The sequence below is a fragment of the Piliocolobus tephrosceles genome, chromosome 1, assembly GCF_002776525.5.
Source record: "Piliocolobus tephrosceles isolate RC106 chromosome 1, ASM277652v3, whole genome shotgun sequence".
In the NCBI taxonomy this organism is placed as follows: Eukaryota; Metazoa; Chordata; class Mammalia; order Primates; family Cercopithecidae; genus Piliocolobus; species Piliocolobus tephrosceles.
Genome location: NC_045434.1, coordinates 191,987,811 through 192,008,379, shown reverse-complemented (window position 1 = coordinate 192,008,379; position 20,569 = coordinate 191,987,811). Strand labels below are relative to the sequence as shown.

The 20,569-nt window shown below is 54.9% G+C and overlaps 1 protein-coding gene and 2 long non-coding RNA genes across 5 annotated transcripts; 1 reads left to right on the top strand and 2 right to left on the bottom strand.

Annotated features, from left to right (window-relative positions):
• Positions 1–1,851: 1,851 nt before the first annotated feature.
• MATN1 (matrilin 1) lies at positions 1,852–11,871 on the bottom strand. Its single transcript, XM_023219870.2, has 8 exons — positions 11,748–11,871; positions 9,695–10,041; positions 7,068–7,290; positions 5,384–5,509; positions 4,487–4,903; positions 3,745–3,897; positions 2,831–2,911; positions 1,852–2,220 (listed from the first exon to the last, which is right to left on the bottom strand). The coding sequence occupies exons 1-8, from the start codon at positions 11,839–11,841 to the stop codon at positions 2,171–2,173; spliced, it is 1,491 nt and encodes a 496-aa protein (XP_023075638.2). The 5' UTR covers positions 11,842–11,871; the 3' UTR covers positions 1,852–2,170.
• LOC111547787 lies at positions 7,105–15,054 on the top strand. The gene is made up of 4 exons (XR_002733218.2): positions 7,105–7,871; positions 9,578–10,012; positions 14,042–14,365; positions 14,558–15,054. It is a non-coding gene; the product is annotated as an uncharacterized LOC111547787 (long non-coding RNA).
• Positions 14,835–20,519, bottom strand: LOC111547786. 3 transcript variants are annotated; one of them, XR_002733217.3, is made up of 6 exons: positions 20,246–20,519; positions 19,456–19,631; positions 19,090–19,277; positions 18,552–18,651; positions 16,433–16,538; positions 14,835–15,348 (listed from the first exon to the last, which is right to left on the bottom strand). It is a non-coding gene; the product is annotated as an uncharacterized LOC111547786 (long non-coding RNA). The 3 variants fall into 3 exon arrangements; XR_002733216.3 differs by having other exon boundaries at positions 16,433–18,651; XR_003309975.2 differs by having other exon boundaries at positions 16,433–19,277.
• Positions 20,520–20,569: the final 50 nt, after the last annotated feature.

The following is a 20,569-nucleotide window of genomic DNA, read 5'->3' as shown; positions in this document are numbered from 1 at the left end:
AAACAAAATTACAGGTTACAAAGTAACTTGCCATCTGTCAGTAGACCACGGCTGCCCGAGGGAGATGCTGGTTTTTGTTTACAACCTTCTGTTAATCAAACCTAGAGCAGAGAGGGATGTAGGAAGTCCATGGAGAGGACGGATTTCAAGAGGACCTGGAGTAGCTGTGGGGAGAACTGCGATGAGTTACGGGCAAGAGTTTGGGATTGAAAGACCCCAAGAAGCTGGTCCCTGCCTTCCTCAGAGCCTGGTGACAAGGTCCTGCCACTACTCCACCCGCCGGGCAGGGAAGAACGAGGTCCTGTTCCCAGGCAGGGCTTCCACCCCATCTCTGTCTCCACTCATCAGGGACATCTGTTGCTTCTGCCCACCAGCTCCCAGGCCATGGTGTCTGCTAATGACCCCCTCTTCCTCCTTGGGGACACACTGCTGAGCCTTCTCAATCCGTATCAACATGGCTGCCTTTCCCCCACCCCACCTGTGTGGGGAGAGGGAATGGATAATCTCCAAAGACAGGAAGAATGGGCAGTCACTCCTACCCCAGGGACAGGCAGAGAGAAAGGGCTTGGTGAACCGTGTAGGAGGTGGAGTCAGGTCACAGGGGCGAGGGTGGCTGGGTCCCGGTTAAATCGCTCTTGTGTAGTTGTGCTGTTGTACTGATGTGGCTCTTGGGTACTGTTTGTGTTGTTATTCTGCCTCTATGAACTGCCTCTGAGGAAGATCTTTCGGTGTGGTCTGAGCTTCTTGTAAAAGCCTTTTAGACATGCTCTCAAGTGTGAATCTAGTAGTAACACTAAAAATGCCCCATTAAACAAGAATAGGTTCAGAAAATCACCAAAGCTGCCCCTCTGAGAGGATAGAGATGGAGATTCCAGAAGGGTAGGTCCAATAGGGGCCTGGGGGAAGTGGCCAAGATCTCTGGGTGTGACCTGCAGACCCCACGTAGGGATGGAGGAAGGGAACACAGGGCCAGGAGTCTTTCTCTCATGCGGTCTCTGAGGTGGAGCTGCTGCCATCTGTGTTGGGGATTGTAGGTTGGGGGTGATGCCGCCTGTGCACAGGAAACAAACAACTCCAACAGGGCGTGTTGGGGGCGGGAGTGGAGAGGCACCTAGGGCAGCCCAGGCCCAGGCTGGAGCCCTTCCCGTCATCTCACGCACACACTCATCCCGTGGGCTCCCAGGTATCAAGAGGAGGCACAAACCCCTGGTACAACCTGAACCCACTCTCTTTTCCTCTAGCTGGGGTGGGGGTAACATGAGCACCCTGCTCAACTGTAAGTCCCTTAGGGCAGGAACCACGTCTGTCTCATATGCCACCATCCCCCACCCAACTGCCCTGTAAGTACGTGATACCTGAAAGAATGAGTGAACGAATGAATGAATGAACAAATGAGTCCTATCTGGTGTCATTTCCCTTTTTTTCTGATGTCTTTTTCTTTTGATGTTCTTCAGTCCTAGATTCAAGTCCTGTCTCTCCAATCAACCCACTGCTGAGCAAGTCATTTTATCATTTAGACTCTCAGCTTTCCCATTTGTAATGGGGATAATCTGAGTCTTTTCTGGGTAGGGTTACTGGAAGTGAAATGAGGTCAAGTAAATGAATATGTAACTGAAAAGGCAGGACAAACACTGGCTGGTTTTGGTGTGGTCACTGTCATCACTGTCACCACCACTGTTACCATCCTTCCAACCATCGCCTCCCACCACATCTTCATCCATCCTTTGCCCTGGTCCCCAAATAACCTCCAGCCCCATTCAGTGCTTAAGTTAAATCACATTTAATTGTTTCTCACCGGAGAATAGAGAAATCAGTAAAGAAATTCACAGCACTCAGAGTCAAGAAAGGGTTAACTAAAAACAAAATGGGAATATATTAAGCTTTTGATTATAAAAATGCAAACGCAATCTCTCTCACACTCACCCCTGTATTATCACCCTCACACTTGCATTCTGGCTTCCACACTCATGCCCACCCTCAGGGACACGTGCACACGCACACACACACGCACACATACACACACAAGCTCCCAAATGCTGTTACACACTCCCAATAGGCATACCCAGACACGCCCCCTCCCACTCCCAGGCTGGCTTCCCTCACTAAAATGGCAAAGCTACAGGGGACACGCGCAGGATGCTTGGAGAGGCCACAGTGGCGACAGGCAGCCTTAGACGACTGTGTTCTCCAGGATGGCCAGTCGCTTACTCACAGCTTCCAGTGGACTCAGAGTTAAGGAGAGGAGCAGGTTGGCCAGAGCAGGGCGGGGATAGGTGTGGCCCTGTACTCAGGCCCCTGCAACACCCCACCACAGCATGCGTTCTCCCCTCTGTCAGAACGTATCCATCCACTGTCCTCAGAATGGTGCTTTCCAAAAAACACAGCCAGTTACTGTGAGCCCTGAGTGCCCAGCCCTGCTCAGTTGCAGGTTTAGCCCTGCTGGGTCCCCCACCTAGTCCTGGCTGAGCCAGGGGAACTGTCTGGGGCCCAGCCCCACCTCTGAGTGGGTACTGAGGTCAGGCACGTCACCATGAGCCTGAGAAATGGGGTGTCCACGAGCTGCATGTTCTTCAGAGCATGTCCAGGACTCTGGTGTGTGTCCAGTCCCTAGATCCTGGTTTCTGCTTCAATTTCTCTATTTACCCTCTAGGAGTCTCCACTTTCGACAGGGTCTGCACTATCTTCAGCCTATTCTGCCAGAATGCAGCCCATCAGCAGAAAGCAGGCCAAGAGAAGGCTTCCCAATCGACTACACCTGGACCATGCCCCTGCCTCCCCCAACACTGCCCTGCACCCCTCCCCGGCCCCAGCCACCTCTGGGAAGGGATATGTTTCCTGGTCAGGGCCTGCAGCAGCCCCTCCACGTTGGCCTGGAATTTCACCAGGGACTCACAGGCACATGGGTCTTCCTCTGCAGGGAACAGGGAGGAAGAAAAGAGAAAGAAAATCACTGTTGAGTGATTGCCCAGGGGGAGGGGGGACGGTCACTGCCCAGGGCCAGGACTCACGAGTCTTGGGGGAGTGAGGGGCTCAGCGCTCCTGAGGAGGCAGAAAGACACAGATAGTCCTTGAGACAGCACCCTTAGGAGTGATGGAGGGGTGACCCCTGAATGTCTTCCTGGTCCCTTGGAGCCCTGAGAGTGAACTACGACAGCATCCCTGTACCCGCTGCATGAAGAACACTATTAGGGACCTCTATGTCACCTCAGTGAGTTCACCCCAGCCCTTTGGGTTTGAAGTCATTAATCCCATCTTACAAGTGAAGAATTCAAGAAGTGAAACAACTTGCCCATGGCCAACAGTGTCAGAGCAAAGACACAGGCCCAGGCATGCCTGGCTCTGAAGCCCACACGCCTTACCACTAAGAAGCAGCTGGTGAGGTCACCAGGGAGGACCAGAGAGGCAGTAATGTTCAAATCCTGGCTCTCCCAGCTATTAACAGTTGTTCCGCCCCTTTGGCCTTGTTTATCCCATCTATAAAATGGGGGTAATGACATTCTTACCAGATAGGATCTGATGATTTAATATCCGGAGAGCACTGAGAACAGTGCCAGCCACATAATGAGCATTCAACACGTTTGCTGGTAGTAAGAGCTATACTCACCAGCCCACCTTCTGGTTCTGCCAATTCCTGGTGCCACCTCAGCCCCTGCTTTTCCCCACTCGCACTGAGTTCCAGGATGGCTCCACTCCCACAGTGCCCCACCTGCACATTCCATCAGTGCCAGCCCTGGCCTCACTCACCCACACAGATCTTCTTCTGCAACTTCTTGCCTATCTGGTTGATGGTCTTGAAGTCAGCCGTGTAGAAGTAGTGCTCTGCCACAGGCTCCGAGGCTATTTCCCTCAGCTCATCCTCCACAGCATTGCCCACACCCACAGCAAACATCTTAAAGCCTGCCACGAGGAACAAGAGAAGTAAGGCTGGACATGGGGACGGGCAACCATATGGCTGAGCCTCCTGGGGAAGGCTTAGACAGCCAACACCAGACACCTCCTGCTGGCAGCTGCTGGAATTGCAAGCACAATGCCTGGAACAAGGACAACGAGGAAATCAGCATTTCCTGAGGTTCTACTCTGTGTCAGACCCTATAGTGACTTCCCGTACTGGAAGCTTTGTACAGCAAGCTTCATTTAACCCTAATAATCATCCATCTGGTGGTTATTTTTTCCTCATTTAATAAGTTGCAAAACTGAGACTCGGGCTTGTTCCAAAGTAGAGTTGCCTTCCAACAGTTGATGTGTTCTTAGGAATATCCAGCTGGAAAAGTTCCAAGCTTCACTTACAAAAGGACCATCTTATTTTTCTGGGGCCTCAATTTTGTCATTGGTATAAGAGAGAATTGGACTAACCAATCCTACTCATTCAAACTCACCTGGGTTTAAGGCACTAAACAGAAGACAAAAAGATAAACTACCGTTGGGCTGTACCCGTGTGTACCCCTGGACATCAGTGGTGTCCAAGGTCCAGGCAGGCAACACCTACCAAGGTCTTTGGCCTTCTTGGCAGCATCATTAATGTAGTCCTGGCTCCGGCCATCAGTGAAGACAATGCCCACCTTCTGGGCCCCAGGCCTAGCCCCACTGGACACAGTGAAGGAATTGTCAATGAGGTACTTGAGAGCAGCCCCAGTCATTGTGCCCTTCTCCATGTAGGACATATTCCGTACAGCCGCCTTGATGTCCTTCTTGGTGTGGAAGCGACCCAGGGGGAACTCCTGGCGCACAGAACTTGAGTACTGCACCAGCCCCACCTGGGCCAGCTTGTCTGACACATCCAGCGTATCCACGATCTGATTGATGAACTTCTTTACCAGCTCAAAGTTCTCCGGCCTCACACTCTTGGATCCATCGATGAGGAAGACCAGGTCAGTGGCCGAGCTGCCACCACCACCACTGCAGACTGGGGAGAGCAGGAAGGCAAGGGGATGAAGCTGAGGGACATAGTCATCCATCCTGTTCCCTGGCTGGGTACCCATCACACACCAAGCTCTGTGCTGAGGATCATTCCATTGTGCCATTGTGCCCTCAAAACTGCCTCTATAAAGCCAAGATGACGGGTCCCACTGTACAGTATTGGAAACTGAAACTCCAACAGCTGTGAGATCACACAGCTCAGAAGTGGTAGCACCAGGATTTGATTTTGAGACTATGTGAGTCCTTCTACCACACTAAACCCACCACCTATTGTGTTGAAAACAGGGACAGAAGTCAGGCGAGAACTTCTGCAGATACCAAATTCTAAAAGGCGTCTGTCTGCTTTGAAGATTGGTTCAGAGGTAAGGTGCAGGGGGGCTCGAATGGGTTTCCTGGGGAGTTGCTGAGGCCCCATCACCACCCCTCCACACCCTCTCCAGGGCGAGCCTGTGTCCACCCCACTGACCATTGCAGGTCTTGCCATCGCTGTTCAGAGTGAAGCCCTCACGGCAGGCACAGGTGTAGGAACCCGGGGAGCTGATGCACACCTGCTCACAGTCATGGTCCCCTGTGGCGCACAGGTCTGACACCACTGCGGGGACAAGAGGTAGCTCAGATCTCACAATCACAATGCCTTGGGCACTACAGACAGGTTGTCCCTCCCTGACTGTGGATACCAGGCCCCATCCAGATTCAGGGAAACTAAGGCCTCCAACATCCTGTGGCCCAGGTCCCTGGCTCTCAGCCCAGGTCTGGAATCACTGCACCAGTGCCTAGATACCTGAAGAAGGTTATAGTGCTGATGATAAGAATGAAAAGTTCCACTATAAAGGTAAAGGCCAAGGGTTAGGGCCTTTAGTCTGTTTAGTTCACTGCTGTTATCAAGACACCCAAGTGCCTAGAACAGCATACAATGAACACAGCACGTATCTGTTAAATACCATAAAATGAGAGTTACACCTTGCATTATCTCACTGGATCCTCGGAATAACGTGCATGCTCGTCCTAGACCCATTTTGCAAATGGGTAAAGCCCCTGCCCTAACCCTGATCCAGTCCTACTGGACACCCCGCCCCTGCAGGTCACATCCCAAAGACCCCCACACACACCTCCCCTCCGAGAAGGGCTCTGAACCTTCTCCTGCCAGTGCCCAGGCCCCCTCAGACTCTCCCACGTCACAGAAAACTCTGGCACCCAAAACTCACGACACAGAAACATGTGTAGGTTTTCTGGGAGCTCTCCTTCCTGGGCTCCGGGCCCTCCTTGGTCCCCGCCAGGATTCCACCACATAAAAGGGCTTTTTTTTGGGGGGGGGGGATGGAGTCTCGCTCTGTCACCCAGGCTGGAGTGCAGTGGTGCGATCTCGGCTCATTGCAAGCTCCACCTCCCAGATTCACGCCATTCTCCTACCTCAGCCTCCCAAGCAGCTGGGACTGCAGGCGTCCGCCACCACGCCCGGCTAATTTTTTGTATTTTTAGTAGAGACGGGGTTTCCCCATGTTGGCCAGGATGGTCTCGATCTCCTGACCTCGTGATCTGCCCGCCTTGGCCTCTCAAAGTGCTGAGATTACAGGCGTGAGCCACCGCGCCCGGTCATAAAAGGGCTCTTAACATCGCCTCTCCCCAACTCCCTTCACGTGGATCTGGAGACCCTCCTCCGTTATCAGGCTCCGCCCCAGCTACGGCCCCACCCCTGGTGCTGGCACCACCTCAGTCTAATCCAGGTTCCACCCCCAATCCACTTAGGCCCTGTCCCTAGCCCTGACCCCGCCCTGATGTTCCCTTGTAACTCAGTCCCCGCCCTTTTATAGGCTACCGCCCCAGCCAGACCCCGCCCTCTGATGTGGCCCCGCCCCCCGACTCTGAGTTTTCTGTCTTCACCTCCTCCCTGGCCCCGCCCCTAGCCTTGGCCCGCCTCAACGCGGACTCTCCGTCTCCGCGCCTGCCATGACCTCGTCTCGCTTAGCCCCGGCCCCGCCCCTGGCTCCGCCCCTCTCCGTCTCCGCCTCCGCCCCCGCCCCGGCCCCGCCCCGGCACTCACTCCGTCTCCGTCCCCGCCTCGCCCTCGGTCCCGCCTCCAGCCCTGGCCCCGCCCCGCAGCTCTCCCCTTCTCCGCCCTGCGCTGGCTCCGCCCCCGCCTGCCAGCGCACCGCAGAAGGCCTCCTGGAACTTCTTGGAGAGCTTCTCGATGACACTGTAGCTCTCCACGTAGTCGACGTGCTCGTCCTGCGGCTCGCTGGCGATCTGTCGCAGCGTGGCCTTGTCCACGCGGCCCACTCCGATGGCGAACAGCTCGACGCCGCTGGCCCGGGCCCGGGCAGACACGTCCTGCACGCTGTCCTGGGGCCTCCCGTCTGTCACCACGATGACCACCTGCGACATGCGGGGCGGTGTGACAGCGGGCTCCGGGAAGCCCACGGGACTGTTCAGGAGAGGAGGCTGAGGCCCGGAGAGGCGGGGAGACTGCCGGGGTCGCACAGCCAGGCGGCACCCGGGGGAAAAGGACCTAGCTGGCCAAAGAGGAGACCCGTTTCCTCTGACTGAAAGACGTGGCGGAGGGGCTTCCCATCTGCGTCGCCTCCCTCGGGCAGGCAGCTCTGAGATGCCCGGAGGGATGTGATGCCCCATCGCCGAACTGGGGCCTCTAAAGTCAGGGCCATGCCTTCCCCCTCAGACTGAGGCGGCCGAGGGCAGGATCCTCAGACTGAGGGCTGTGGGAGCCGTGCTACGCCCCTCGTGCCCCTGTGAGGCCGGGCGGCGGGGGGGTTCCACTGGCTCCACATGGTGCTGTTCCGGGCTTTGGCCACCAGATGGCAGCCGAGGCTAAGGGATGGGGCCGCCGCTTCCCGTCCCACTGTCCTTGTGCCTCTAAGTCCCGGGACCCTGGACCAGGGAACGGAGGGAGGGCCACTCAACCCAAGGAAGATGCCTCCCTTTCCTTCCTCCACTCCCCAGTATGACACATGCCCCTTCCAGAGAGGGAAAGAGTCTGCCCGCTCCCCTCCCACTAGGCTCCTCTGGTCTGTACCCTGGAAAGAGAGGCCGCGGATTCTGAGACTCGGCTTCGTGACCCCCTGCCTGCACCCGCCCTGAGGCTAGGGCGCTCCCAGCTCTGCCCAGTCTGGGTTAGGCGTCCAGCCCCCCTTGGCTGCTTCTCTGCTTCTGACTTGGGTCGGCATCTGATTCCTGAGTCCCATCCTTAGCCCCAGGCCCTGACTCCCTGTCCTGATGACAGGCAGTTTAGACAGGCCGTGGTTAGAAATGCAGCTTCACAGGCTACAGGTCACCTTCCTGAGCCTCAGTTTCTTCATCTGTAGAAAGGGGTTGTGGTGAGGTTGAGTGAGATGACTCGTGGTTAGAAGCCAGAAAGAGCAACTATTATTTTTACCGTCATTACCCTGGGCTCCCTGGGGAGTGATCTTGCACAATCTCTTCCTCTCCAGGGCCTGGGCTCCTGGCTTTGAAAATCTAGCTGTGACTTATTAGCTGCCATCCAGAGACCCACTGCCTCCTCGAGTCCCTACTCTACCTACAACCCAGCTTTCAGATTGTCCACCTTGTTGGGTCCTCCCACAGACGAACTCCAGGCTAAACACCTGGAGTCTGGCAGCAGCTCCCCCAATGCCTCTGTGTCACCTGCTGGAGGACCTCACCACCCCAGGTCACCACCCCCATCTCCTTCACCACCTCAACCATCAGCTTCATCTGCAGCACCCCATGCTGAAACTTGCAGTTGGCCTCAAGACCGACAGGCTGCCTCATATGTCATTTCTTTGAGGGGTGGTAATGGCTGGGATGTTATGCTGTTGTCTCTGTGAACGCTTTTCCCACTTATTGGCTAAGCAAGTTGCTTAAGTTCCCTATGCCTCAGTTTCACCATCTGTAAAATGGGGATACCACCTCTGAACAGGATCGTGCTCATTTATTCACTGCGTGCTACAGAGTGGGGTATGAAGGGGGGATAAGAAAAAGAACCTCCCCTGGGCTGGGGCCCTGGGCAGGGAAGTGGTGACTGGTGCTCACGAAGGCTGCGTTGGGGAAGTGCCGCAGGAACAGAGGACACCTGGCTTAACCTCAGGTTCTGTGCTGAGCCCTGAACATGACAGTGAGGATACAAGGCCTGGGAAACGCTCAGCTCTCTGCCTGGAACCCTCGCTGACAGCGCAGGTGGCCGCACAACCTTTCCATTTCCGAGCCCCTGCCCTCAGAGGATTATGAAATTAAAAATTAGCAAATGCCATGATGAGGCTTATGTGGTGCCAGGCACCGTTCTGAGTGCCTTATGCTTATGAACTCAGTCCTTATAGCAGCACGTGGAAAAGGTGTTATCATTACTCCCATTTTACAGGTGAGGAAACCGAGGACCAGTGAGATGACATCACTTGCTCAGGGTGGCGCAGCTTGTGTGGTGAAGCAGGGCGTGAAGCCAGACGGGCTGGTGGTGGAGCCCACACCTTCACTCCTCCCGTAAGCATCTGGCCTGTCTGCAGTGTCTTCAAGGGGCTCAGACTGGTCGGGGAGCCAAGGTCAACTACACTGAAATGGTTGTGAGCTCCTAGGATGGAAAGGTTGGGTAAAGGTGGCTTCATATCCCACCTCTGTCACTTGCAGCTGGTGACTTCTGTCTAATGACCACCCCTCTCTGACCCTGTGTCCCCAGCTATGAAATGGCCACCTCATGGGGCATCATGGGAATTAAAGTGTCTGCAGGCAAAGCTCGTAACTCTGAGCGGGAGCCTCCAAACAACAGCGTCCTAGCAGAGCGGTGTGCGCGTACCTTGCTGATGTCAGGGGACCTGGGACGACCACCCTCTGCATCGCTGAAGGCTTTGGTGATGGCGAACTGGATGGCCAGGCCAGTCATGGTGCCTGTGGACAGCGGCTGGATGCGGCGCACAGCCTGCAGCAGGGCGGCCTTGGAAACGTGAGCCCGCAGAGAGAACTCCTGCTTCACGGTGCTGGCATAGTTGACCATGCCCACCCGGGTGGCATTGGGCCCCACGTCCAGTGACTCAATGACCTGGGACAGGAATACCTTCACCTTCTCAAATTCTACAGGCCGCACACTGCGAGAGCTGTCGACGACAAACACCAGGTCCGTGGGCCGCGTCCGGCAGAGATGGCCTGGGAGTGGGGCAGGAGGGGTAAGGCAGAGAGTAGGGACACAGGTCAGGGACTGGGCCTGAAGACACAGAATATGGCTTCTTAGATCCAGGTGCGAGGCCTCAGGCCCGGTAGGCTGCAGACTTCAGCTGGGCTGGCTGAACCCTTTTGTCAACGTGCAGACACCAGCAAGCAACTTGTTAAAGGCCCCTGGCTCAGCCCATGGGGAACACAGAGGGCCAAGCCTGGCCTTGGGCCATTCGCTTCACTTCCCTGAGCCTCAGTTTCCTCATCTGAGCAGTGAGCTGGCAATCGTTCCTTACAGGATGTTCTGAGGAGCCAGCAGAGGGCTGGGCATGCAGTGAGTATTCCAGGGGTGGCAAAGGATCCCGTGGCCTTGAAAACACACTTAGGTTTCAGCCCAGACTTGCTGCCAGAAACAAGGGCAGCTATTTCTTCTAGCTGGGCAGGAGGACACCCAGGATGGGCCCTCCGGGCATGGGCGCAGCCTTGAGAGCCAAAGCAGTGCCCGTCAACATGGCCTTTTTCATCTGAGCATCAAAGCAAATCAACAAAGTGAAACCAGTTTCCCTCAGCCTGGCAGCGCCTGCTGGCGAGTTGCCGAAGACAGGGAAAAGGAGCAGGAATTCCAGGTGGCCACTTCAGCAGCCTAACCAGGTGCACCCCCAAGACACACCCCCAAGGAGCAGTGTCCTCCAGAGACCCAAGAAGGCAGCACTATGTGCTGGGAAGCATGCAGGGTCGGAGTGAGTTCAGGCCTGGGTTCAAATCCTGGCTCAGCCACTCTGTCGGGCCCTGGGCAGATCATTGCACCTTTCTGAGCCTCAGTAATCTCACATGTCCAGTGGAGAGAATAAGGCTACCGCATGACACTGTCTCTGGCCTGGGCCTGCAGTCAGGAAGGGCTCACTACAAAGGCCCTTCCCTCCTCATCCCGTGTGGAGTCTGAACTGAGCAGAGCCGATCCCAAAGAGGAAAGGAGAAACGTGCAGGGCCATCCCAACCCCCAAGTCACAGTAACTCACAGTGCCCTAGACTGGAGCTCTGGACATCGGAGTTCCTCAGGAGACCTTAGACATCACCATGCAGCTGGCTCCCTGCGCTCTACGAGCTAAGGCTACAAATGGGTGAACTGAGACCCAGAGAGGGAAAGGGAGTTGGCCACATCGTACAGCAGTAGATCAGTAGCTGGAGGCTCTGGGGCTATCTCACTGTGTGGTCTTAGGCCCTCGCTGTCCTCAGTTTCTCCATCTGTACAGGAAGAATGGGCATTCCAGGACTCAGTGCCCAAACCTGAAACCCTGGGGGGTGGTGTTGCCCCCTGGGAGCCCAAGGCTGGTAGGACCCACAAAGGGGGAAAGAGCTCTTGGCATCCCAGGTGTGCTCTCATCAAAGAGCCATGGACTCAGCCCTAGGCTTGATGCAGCTCCAGATGTCAGCCAGCTCTGAGTAGCTTCTGCTCCCCAGAGACCTGGAAGACCAAGGTCCTTGCCGCATGCATGGTCCCTGAGGGCTGAGGAGCACCCCTGCCTGACCTTTATCAGCACCATAGTCCCTGTCTGCTCCTGCACCAGCCCACTGCCCACTGCTGCCACCCTGCTCCCTTCCCCATCCTGGATCCCATTTGCTCCCTGCCGTATCAGTACCCAACCCCCAATGCTGACGGTCAGGGCCCACTCGCTCAGTATCCCCACAGGCCCCCTCACCTCTGGACTGGGGGGCGAGGCCGGGGCTGCACGGGGCCTGGAGCAGCAGCAGCAGGCTGCAGAGCACGAGGCTAGTGCCAGAGAGGACCCTCATAGTTCTGGCAGCACGGGCAGCAGCCAGCACGGTTGTGGGGGCCAGTGGGGTCCAGGTCTTATCAACCTCGCTGCCCGCCCAGCCTCTGGGTCAGGTGGCCCCCCAACTGACGACTGACGTGGGGACAGCCCGCCCTGGCCCCTAGGCCCCCAGGGGCGGGGCTCGGGCTGAATGGAGGTGTGTGTGTGCCCTGAGAGGGCGGGAGTGCCTGGCCCGGGCTCCAGAGGCCCCTCTGACCACAAGGGCTCCTTTGCCTGCAGAAGCAACCAGAGCCGAAGCTGGAATTTGGGAAATCTCAGGTGGGTGGGGGGTGGCTCCTCCAGGGGCTGGAGCCCTCACTGCCTTGAAGCTCCACCCCAAGCCCAGGCATACCTGAGTCCAACGGCTGAGCCCAGCCCTGCCCTGCACCCTCATCCCACACCCAAATCCTCCCCCACCCACAACCCCAAGTTTCTCATTAAATGCACTTCCCCTTCCCTAGCCTCACTGTGCCCTGCTCTCTGCACACACCCTGCTCTCCAGCTACCCCTGGATTCTCCTCGAAGGCCTCCAGGCCATCGCACATGCAGGGCCATCTGCCCAGAATCCTTTCCTCTCGCTAACTCTCTGCCTTGCAGTATCTTTTGAGGTCATAATCAGGGCTAACATGTACCTTCACTCGGTATGGGCAGGGCAGTAGAGACCATGGTTAAGAGCACAGACTTAGGAGCCAGGTTACCTGGGTTTGCTATACCAGCAAACCACCTCTGTGACCATGGGCCAGTGACTTCACCTCTCGTGTCTCAGATTCCTCATCTGGAAACTAGGGATGGTAAGAGTGCCTGCCTCCTAGGGTTGATTCAAGGAGCAAAGGAGTTAGGTGTGGTTTCTCAGTTAATCCTCATGACAACTTTGTAAAGCAGCTACTGTTAAAGAACAGAGAGATGAAGTAACTTATCTGAAGTAACACAGCTAAGAAGTGTTATTGCCAGGATAGAGCCCCAGGCCTAGCTCTGAGCCATGCTGCTGTCTCAGTGCAGCATGATGGAAGTGCCTCCTCCATACCCATCTCTTCCTGCTGTGGGTCCCTGCTTGTCCCACCTCACCTGTGAGCCAGGGGATTCAACTCTACATCAGGCCAGCACAGAGAAAGCAAAGATAAAGCTTTCTAAATAAAGTGACATCACCAGGAACTATCCCTTTCATTACATTTGGGTCCAGTAGCTCATGAGATAGAGCGGAAAGAGCATGGACTTGGCTACCTGAGCGATCCAGGTTCAAAGCCATTTCTGCTCCTATCAGGCTGTGTGACCTGGAGCTGGTGACTTAACCTCTCTGAGCCTCAGCTTGCCATGGTGCAGTGGGAATGGTCGTTCTTGATCTCCCTGCCCCATGTGAGGGGCAAGAGGGGGACAGAAGTGGAGATGGGGTTAAAGGATTGTCATTGCTCCAGGAGGCAGAATCCTAAGACTTGGGACCTATGCCCTTCACTCTGTGTGAATTGTCCTTAATAAAAGGAAATGTACAGACAAAAAGTGATTGCCGGGTGCAGCAATCGCCCGAGGTAACTCACAGCTACCACACTGTTTAGCAATAATTATAATGATCCCGCCCACCCTTGACATGGCACAGTTACTCACTGTATCACTCTATCTCCTTTGCTCTCCCAACAAACCTGTGAGGTCAGCAGATCCGAGTGTGTTGGCCCATTTGTCAGATGGAGAAACTGAGGCCCAGAGAGGTTCACTGACTTACCCGAAGCCACCCAGCCAGTTTAGGGGCAGAGCCAAGCCTAAAGCTCAGGCCTCACTCGCCTTTGCACCAGTGTTAGGGAAGGAGGATGTTAAAGAGCATCGCCTTCTGACTTTCTCCTCTTACATTTTATGTGTGCCTGATTCACAGCCCTCCCCAATTCCAAAAACCACGTGAAGCTGCTGATTCCTTTTTCTGCTACAACTTTGAAGTCAAATTCTCCTCCGGAGGTGCTGCAGGGTGTGGCGATGGTGGTGCCTCTCCCTTCCCAAAACGGTGTAATATAGATGTTACCTGTCTCCCTCACAGGACATGAGCTCCCTCTGAGCAGGAGGCTTGCCTGTCTCAGTCACCAGTGAATCCCTGGGACCCAGCGTGATGCCTGGCACAGGATTTCTGGTGAGCAAATGAAGGAAAGAATGAAAAGAACTAACTATGAACCGGTTCCATTTCCCTATAAACCACCCAGGGTCACACAAGGGCCATCAATGGTGACCAGGGGTGAGAAATGCACAGTGCTGTCCTCGTGCCATGCTGGAGGTGAACGAGGAGAACGTGAGCTGGGGTCTCCTCGCCACCTGCGCACACTCCCCCCCCACAACTCCCCTGATGGCCAGGGCTGTGTCCGGGGCTCAGGACACAAGGCTCCATTAGCTGGGCAGCAGCTGGCCCATGAAACAGCCCTTTCAACTCCACCTCTGAATGGCAGTTCTATGGGCTCCTCGGAGGAACACAGGCGCCTTCTCTGTGTCACTTCTGCGCTCATTAGCAGAGCTGTAGAAACACACTACAGGTAAGTTTTCAGGAAGAGAGATGGGTCCCCCACCGACCACCACCAAAAAAACATAAGGGCAGCTTTGGCATTCTATAGCAGGGGCAAGGCCTGGGGCGGTGGTGGAGAGGAGATCTGGAAGTTCAACATATACATTAAGGAAAGAAAATCAATATTTGTGTGTTTTTTTTAATGTGAAACATTTTTCCCCAGGACTCAAAATTGAAAACAGTGTGTCTGCTATGAGCCAGAAGAAAAAAAAAAATGCACGGAGGGGCCTTCTGTGTGGTTGCTCACAAGGCAAACAGTGAAGGGCTCTGGTGTTCCCTCCTCCTGTTTTCGCATCCCTTGGGCCTCCAGAAACTTAAAGCCATTAGTGTTTAATGCAAGAGACAGCATTTGTGATCCACGGAGAGGCCCCTGGGCAGTGTGGTTCAGTGGGAAGCACCCAGGACTCCCTCTCCAGTGCTCCCAGGATCAACTCTTTCCCTAAAGAGCAAACCTGGGTTAACTTGCAATAACCTAGCTAACCAGATGCAACCTCAGCTGGGGCAGGCTGCCCCCTTCACTCTTTGCTCACCGTCATTGTTTGGCAGTATCCACATACGCCTTTACCAGTATTTATTTAATCTTTTTGTATAATTCATTCTAAACCAACTCACTTCTTAAAAATTTCTCTGCCTTCTAGGAAATAATAGCCATGAAATCACTGGTTTGGTGTACGGTTTATTTATTTATTCCAATAAGCATTCATTCAATATAAAATATAAATAAATTCAAAACTAATTAAATTTAGCTTTTTCATCCACATATCACTGAAGATTTTCTTGTTTTCTGCTGGTAGCATGCACGACAGACTTTGAGGAATGCTGTGAAGTGAAACGGCTTCAGAATCAAAGAGAGCTGGGCTTGAGTCCCCCTCTGTCACAGGCCAGCTGTGGTGATTTCCAGTAAATCCCTCTATTTTCTTCCTGTTTCATGTCTGTAGCATTGGAATCTTAATGCTAATGCCACGGGAAGGTTGTAAGGAAGAAATGCAGTGAATGCTACATCAATGCATATTGAACTTTTTGTTTTAGTTTTTGGGTTTTTTTTTTTCTTTTTTTTTTAAGATGGGGTCTCACTCTGTCACCCGGGCTGGAGTGCAGTGGCACAATCACAGCTCACTGCAGCCTCCACCTCCCCGCTTCAGGTGATCTTCCCACCCCAGCCTCCTAAGTAGGCGACTATAGGTGTCCACCACCATGCCCAGCGAATTTCTTTTTTATTTTTGGTAGAGACAGGGTTTCACCGTGTTGCCCAGGCTAGTCTCGAACTCTTGAGCTCAAGTGATCTGCCCGCATCAGCCTCCCAAATTGCTGGGATTACAGGCGTGAGCCACCATGATGGGCCAATGCTTATTGTTCTTACAACACCTTCTTGTATCAGTCAGGCTAGGACAGGCTATGCTGCAATAACAAACACGCCCCCCAAATCACAATGGCTTAATACAGAGTTTGCTTCTGTCTCCTGGCACCGTCTAGGGCCAGGCAGGTGCCCCCCACATAGGCCCTCTCCAAGGTTGCCTCCACCATTTCCAAGTCCTTGTCTCTGGCCATGTGGACAAGAGAGAGACAGCAAGCATCCCTCTTAACTGCCTCAGACAAGAAGTACACATTACCTGACTCTACCTGGACGCCCAGGGCCAGGACATGGCATTTAGTTAGCAATGACAGTCATTGTCACCATTGCCAGAGGGGTAAGGCTTTGTTAGCCCTGTATCACCTCTAGATGGAAATTCAGACTTAGCTGGCATTTAAAGCTCTTCACTGTCAGCTTCCTTCCACCTTCCAGGCCATTGTCAGTCTTTCTCTTTCTCCCCCTCTCCTTCCCTCCCGCCATCTCCCTCTCTTCTCTAGCACAGAATGAGTCACTCCTTCTGTTTTCAGAGCCTCCCAGAGAGACTCCAGCCCTCATACTAACTCCCTATCAGAGTTTGCACTCAATCCATGGTGACCCATTTTATTTGTGGGAAAATGTCAAACCCTGAAGCTCAGGCTGTGAAGGAAACTCAAAGGTCATCTCCACCTGGCCACCCATGCTACTCACCTGTTGTTAAAACTACAAGGTCCTCCCCGCTACCTGCCTTCTCGGGGCCAGAGGGTCAGCCTTCACCCCAGGAGCGGCTGTGAGAGCTTCCCACGGCGAATGGCCCCTGCAGTCAATCACAATGGAAGAAGAGATGAGCATCTGGAGGAGCGGGCTCAGGTTTAGCACTGGGAACTCTAGCTGGCCCAGTCAATGCCGCGACCCATGGCCCTTCAGCCCACTGTGGGTCCAGCTCACCTACAGCTGCAGCAGGCAGTTCCCAGGGACGCGGGCAGTGGGCCAGGCAGCCTGGGATTTAACATCCGCAGGGGTAACCCACAACCTATGGGGATCAGAAGACCCCAGCGTCCCCATTCCCCACTGGACAGTTCTGAGACACGCTCCTCACCGTTCCGCAGAAGGTCCCCAGCAGGAGTGAGCCCCAGTGGCCCACAGAGGTGTCCAGCTTATTCATGCACATTGTATTGGCTTTCATCCTGTCCCCACCTCACTTCCCCTCGCTGCATTTCCTAGGATCACCTCCCAAATAAGCTACCTGCACCCAAGTCCTTTTCTCAGGATACCTGGTCACATCTCCAGGCCTTGGCCCAGCTGTTTTCCAGCCTGGCATGTCCCCCCAGCAGGTAGAGCAGAGGAAGCAGCAGGCGAGTGTCCTGTTTGACCATCTGGGCCACTGAGATGGCAGCAAAATTGTTTCTCAGGTGGATGTTGTTTGTTTATTTAGAACTGCGGCTCCCTCGTGCCAGCAGCTCTCTGCTGTGCCCACTGACCATCGGAGCGCTCTTGGTGGCTAATTAGGGAGGCTTCCTCCTGGAGACCCAGGAGACAGACTGGAATGTGAGCACTGGTTCCCAGAGAGCCCATCCGGGAGGGCAATGGGCAAGGCCTGTGGCTGCAGAGACACACAGTGGCTGCTGCTTACACCCTCCGCAGAGGCCCTGCTGCCACCCAAAGACCCAAGGAGAACCCAAGGATGGGTCCTGCCCCTGACTTCCTTTAACCTGCAACTGCTTTCCTTGACACTTAAACAATTTCATTGCAAATTCACTGCCAGAGTACCAGATTGGGCACGAATCTCTGGTCTTCCCAAAAGTCAGGCAGAGACGTGGCGGGACCCACAGTCACAGGGCAGGTTCCTCATCTGCAAGGTGGCCACGCTCATCCCGGCATCCAGGAGCCTGCAGTGCAGCTGGGCTGCTCCTCCTGCCCGGGCCCCATTCGGACCACAGCCCCCATAATCTGAGGTGTCACATGTGGTTCATGACACCTCCCATGTGCTCCCTTGGTCTCGGGCCCCACGCCTGGTCAGCCAAACTGGAATCCAGGGTGAGGAGGCACGTACTTTCATCCGCAGGCCTGTCTGAGGAGGCTACGGTGCAGCAGCACGTCCTGCTGATGGGTTAACACCTCTGTGAACTTGGGTGACACCCACCCAACCTGACATCCCACCCACACATCCACAAGTAGTGCTCACATCTCAGCCTGCCTCCTTCCTCGCTCTCCTGAACTCCAGACCTAGAGACCCAGCTGCCTCCTGAGCATCTCCCAGTGTATGTCCCCCAAGGTAGTGCAAATCCAGCACCACCGAAACTCGATGCGTCCTTTGCCATCCCCTACTCTGTGTCCTCTGCTCAGAGCTGGGCATCACTCTCCAGGGGCCTGCGACATCCAAAAGCTCCCTGCTGCCTCCAAGGCCTCCCTCTTATGCCAGGGCCCTCCCAAGAGGGTCCAGAGCCTGGAATAGGAATTAAATGAGGGCCTTGTGAGGTGGAAGTTCCCAGAGGAAGGGTGAGGTTACCCAGAAAGGTCTAGAGAGACAAGCTCAGGTCCATTTGGGTGGACTGAAGTACAACCAGCTCTGCCCCTTGGCCGATGCATGATTGTGGGCAGAGGCAGCCCCTCCCTGAACCTCAGGAATGATCACCACCCAGCACCTGCTGCGTGAGGCCACTGGGAGCTTCATGGAGCCAGCACACTGAAGGGCCCGCTCAATTATGGGGACCCTCCCTGCTACCGTCACAGCCCCTGAGAAACCTAAGGTTGCCCCGCTTAGCACCCCAGGTTTAATTTTACCAACTCTTTTTTCCCTCCAGAGACAGCCACTCCAGGCTGCCCTCACCTGCCCAGGACTGGGAGCAGCTCCCTCTATCCTGGGGCCGGCTCCTTTCCAGGCATGAAGCTCAAACAGGCGCTGTCAGTGGGTCCAAACCATCACAGTCCTGTCAAAGGACCCCTGTGTGAGCCTCAAACGGGGCATTGATAGGGCCTGGGTGAGGGCTGCCCGGGCGATTGTGGGCTCGCTTGGCTTGGCTGGCCATGCGGACTTCCCCAAACCCAGCTATTTCCTGTCCCTCGGGTGGCCCCCTCCCAGCTGCCTGGCCACAGGGTACAATCCCACTACACAGCTCAGCCTGTTCCTCGGCTCCAGGCCAGAGGTGGGAGTCGGGGAAGGCGGGAAGGACAGGAGAGTCACGCTGGCAAGTTCAGGGCCTCCTGGTCCTTGTGATACAGGCAGCCATGGCCCTTCGGTCTCCTTGTGAAAGGATACAAGACTGGGCCAATGTCTCTCCTCCTGTGACCTCTGCTCTCAATCCACACTTCTGGGGCTTCCCAGCAGGCCCTCTTCCCATGGTTCTTTGCAAGAAGCAACAACTCACGCAGACTGCGGCTCCAGCCCCTCTGACAGCCTCCACTCGGAGTAGAAAAAAAAAGGTGCTTGGTCTCATCTCTGACCACTGTGTGGCCTCAGGAAAGTCACTTGATGTCTCTGGGCCTCTGCCCTCTAGTGTGAACAGGAGCTCGTTTTCCATTTCTGTGAGTTACACTGCACCGATTGCTTGGGGGTCTGATAAGGAGCAGATAACATCCATGAAGAAATCTGCCATTCCCCCCAAAAACCTGACACCACCAGAAGGTTGACAATGCCTCTCAAACTCATCCCCGTCCCTGCCTCCCCATAGGATGACTTCCCCAGCCTTTGTAGGGGTCCCTGCATTTGGGCTTTTCCTTCCTAAAACCCAAACCTTGTAACTCCTTGGCCCAAAATCCTTCAAAGACACTTGTCTCAGGTTAGTCCATGTTCCTCGGTGTGACATTCAAGGCTCTCTGAGGGCTCTTCTGGTATTGGTGACAGATTCCAATTCAAACAGCCCTGGTCTCTTTATTAACTTTACTCTCAGGTGAGCCCTCAACAGCTCAGCTACACCAGGGGAGAAAAGATAAGAGATGGAGAAAGAGAAAGAGACATTTAATAAAGAGTTGGAGTCCTGGATCCTGCCATACCTGAAGCCGAAAATCCCTGGATTTTTTATTTGTATGAGAGCCAAGAAACATCGTGAACCACCTTCTGGTTTTTCATAACAAACTTGGTTCATAAGGCTTCTGTTACTTGCAACCATGTCCCTCCTGTAAATTCCCTTCTTGGCTGAACTTAGCCAGGGTGAGCTTGCACCCACAGAGCCCCACTGTCTGCAAACACTCTTTCTCACCCAGACCCCCACAGCTGGCCCACAGCTGGCTGGCCTCCACTCCCTCCCCACCCAACTTGCAGCCACGCTGAGCGTCTCGCCCCGGCTCCTCTCCCCAGTGCCACAGAGTCCTTGCACGTTCTGCTACCTAGATCTAGAGCACCCTTCCCACTCTGCTTACTGCTGCCTTCTTATCCTTCAGACTCCACTTGGTGACACCCTTCAAGAGGCTGTCTCTGGCCCTCAGGCCACATCTGAGGTCCCCTAGGCTTTCCCTATTGTGGCAGCCCTTTTGTGGATCTGTCCCTCCTACCCCAGACTGGGGGGATCTGGAGGCGTGTTCTACCTGTTGAGGTCATCCCGTGTCCAGAGCAGGACCCGGCCCCAGGGGAGTGGAGTGCACGCCCAATTAGGGAGACGTCAGAGTGCTTCATCTTGGGCTGTGGTTCATGATCAGTCAGCATCGGGTCAGGACCACCTCTTGCTCAGCATGGCTCATGGGAGGAGTTTCTGGATGGAACAAGCAGGTGTGTGTGTGTTTATGTGGGTGTGTGGAGGTGGGTGTGATTGTGTGGAGGGGTGTGGGGTGTGTGTGTGGGTATGTGGGGGGTGTTTGTAGGTGTGTGGGTGTGTGTGTGTGGAGGGGCGTGGGGGGTGTGAGTGTGTGGGT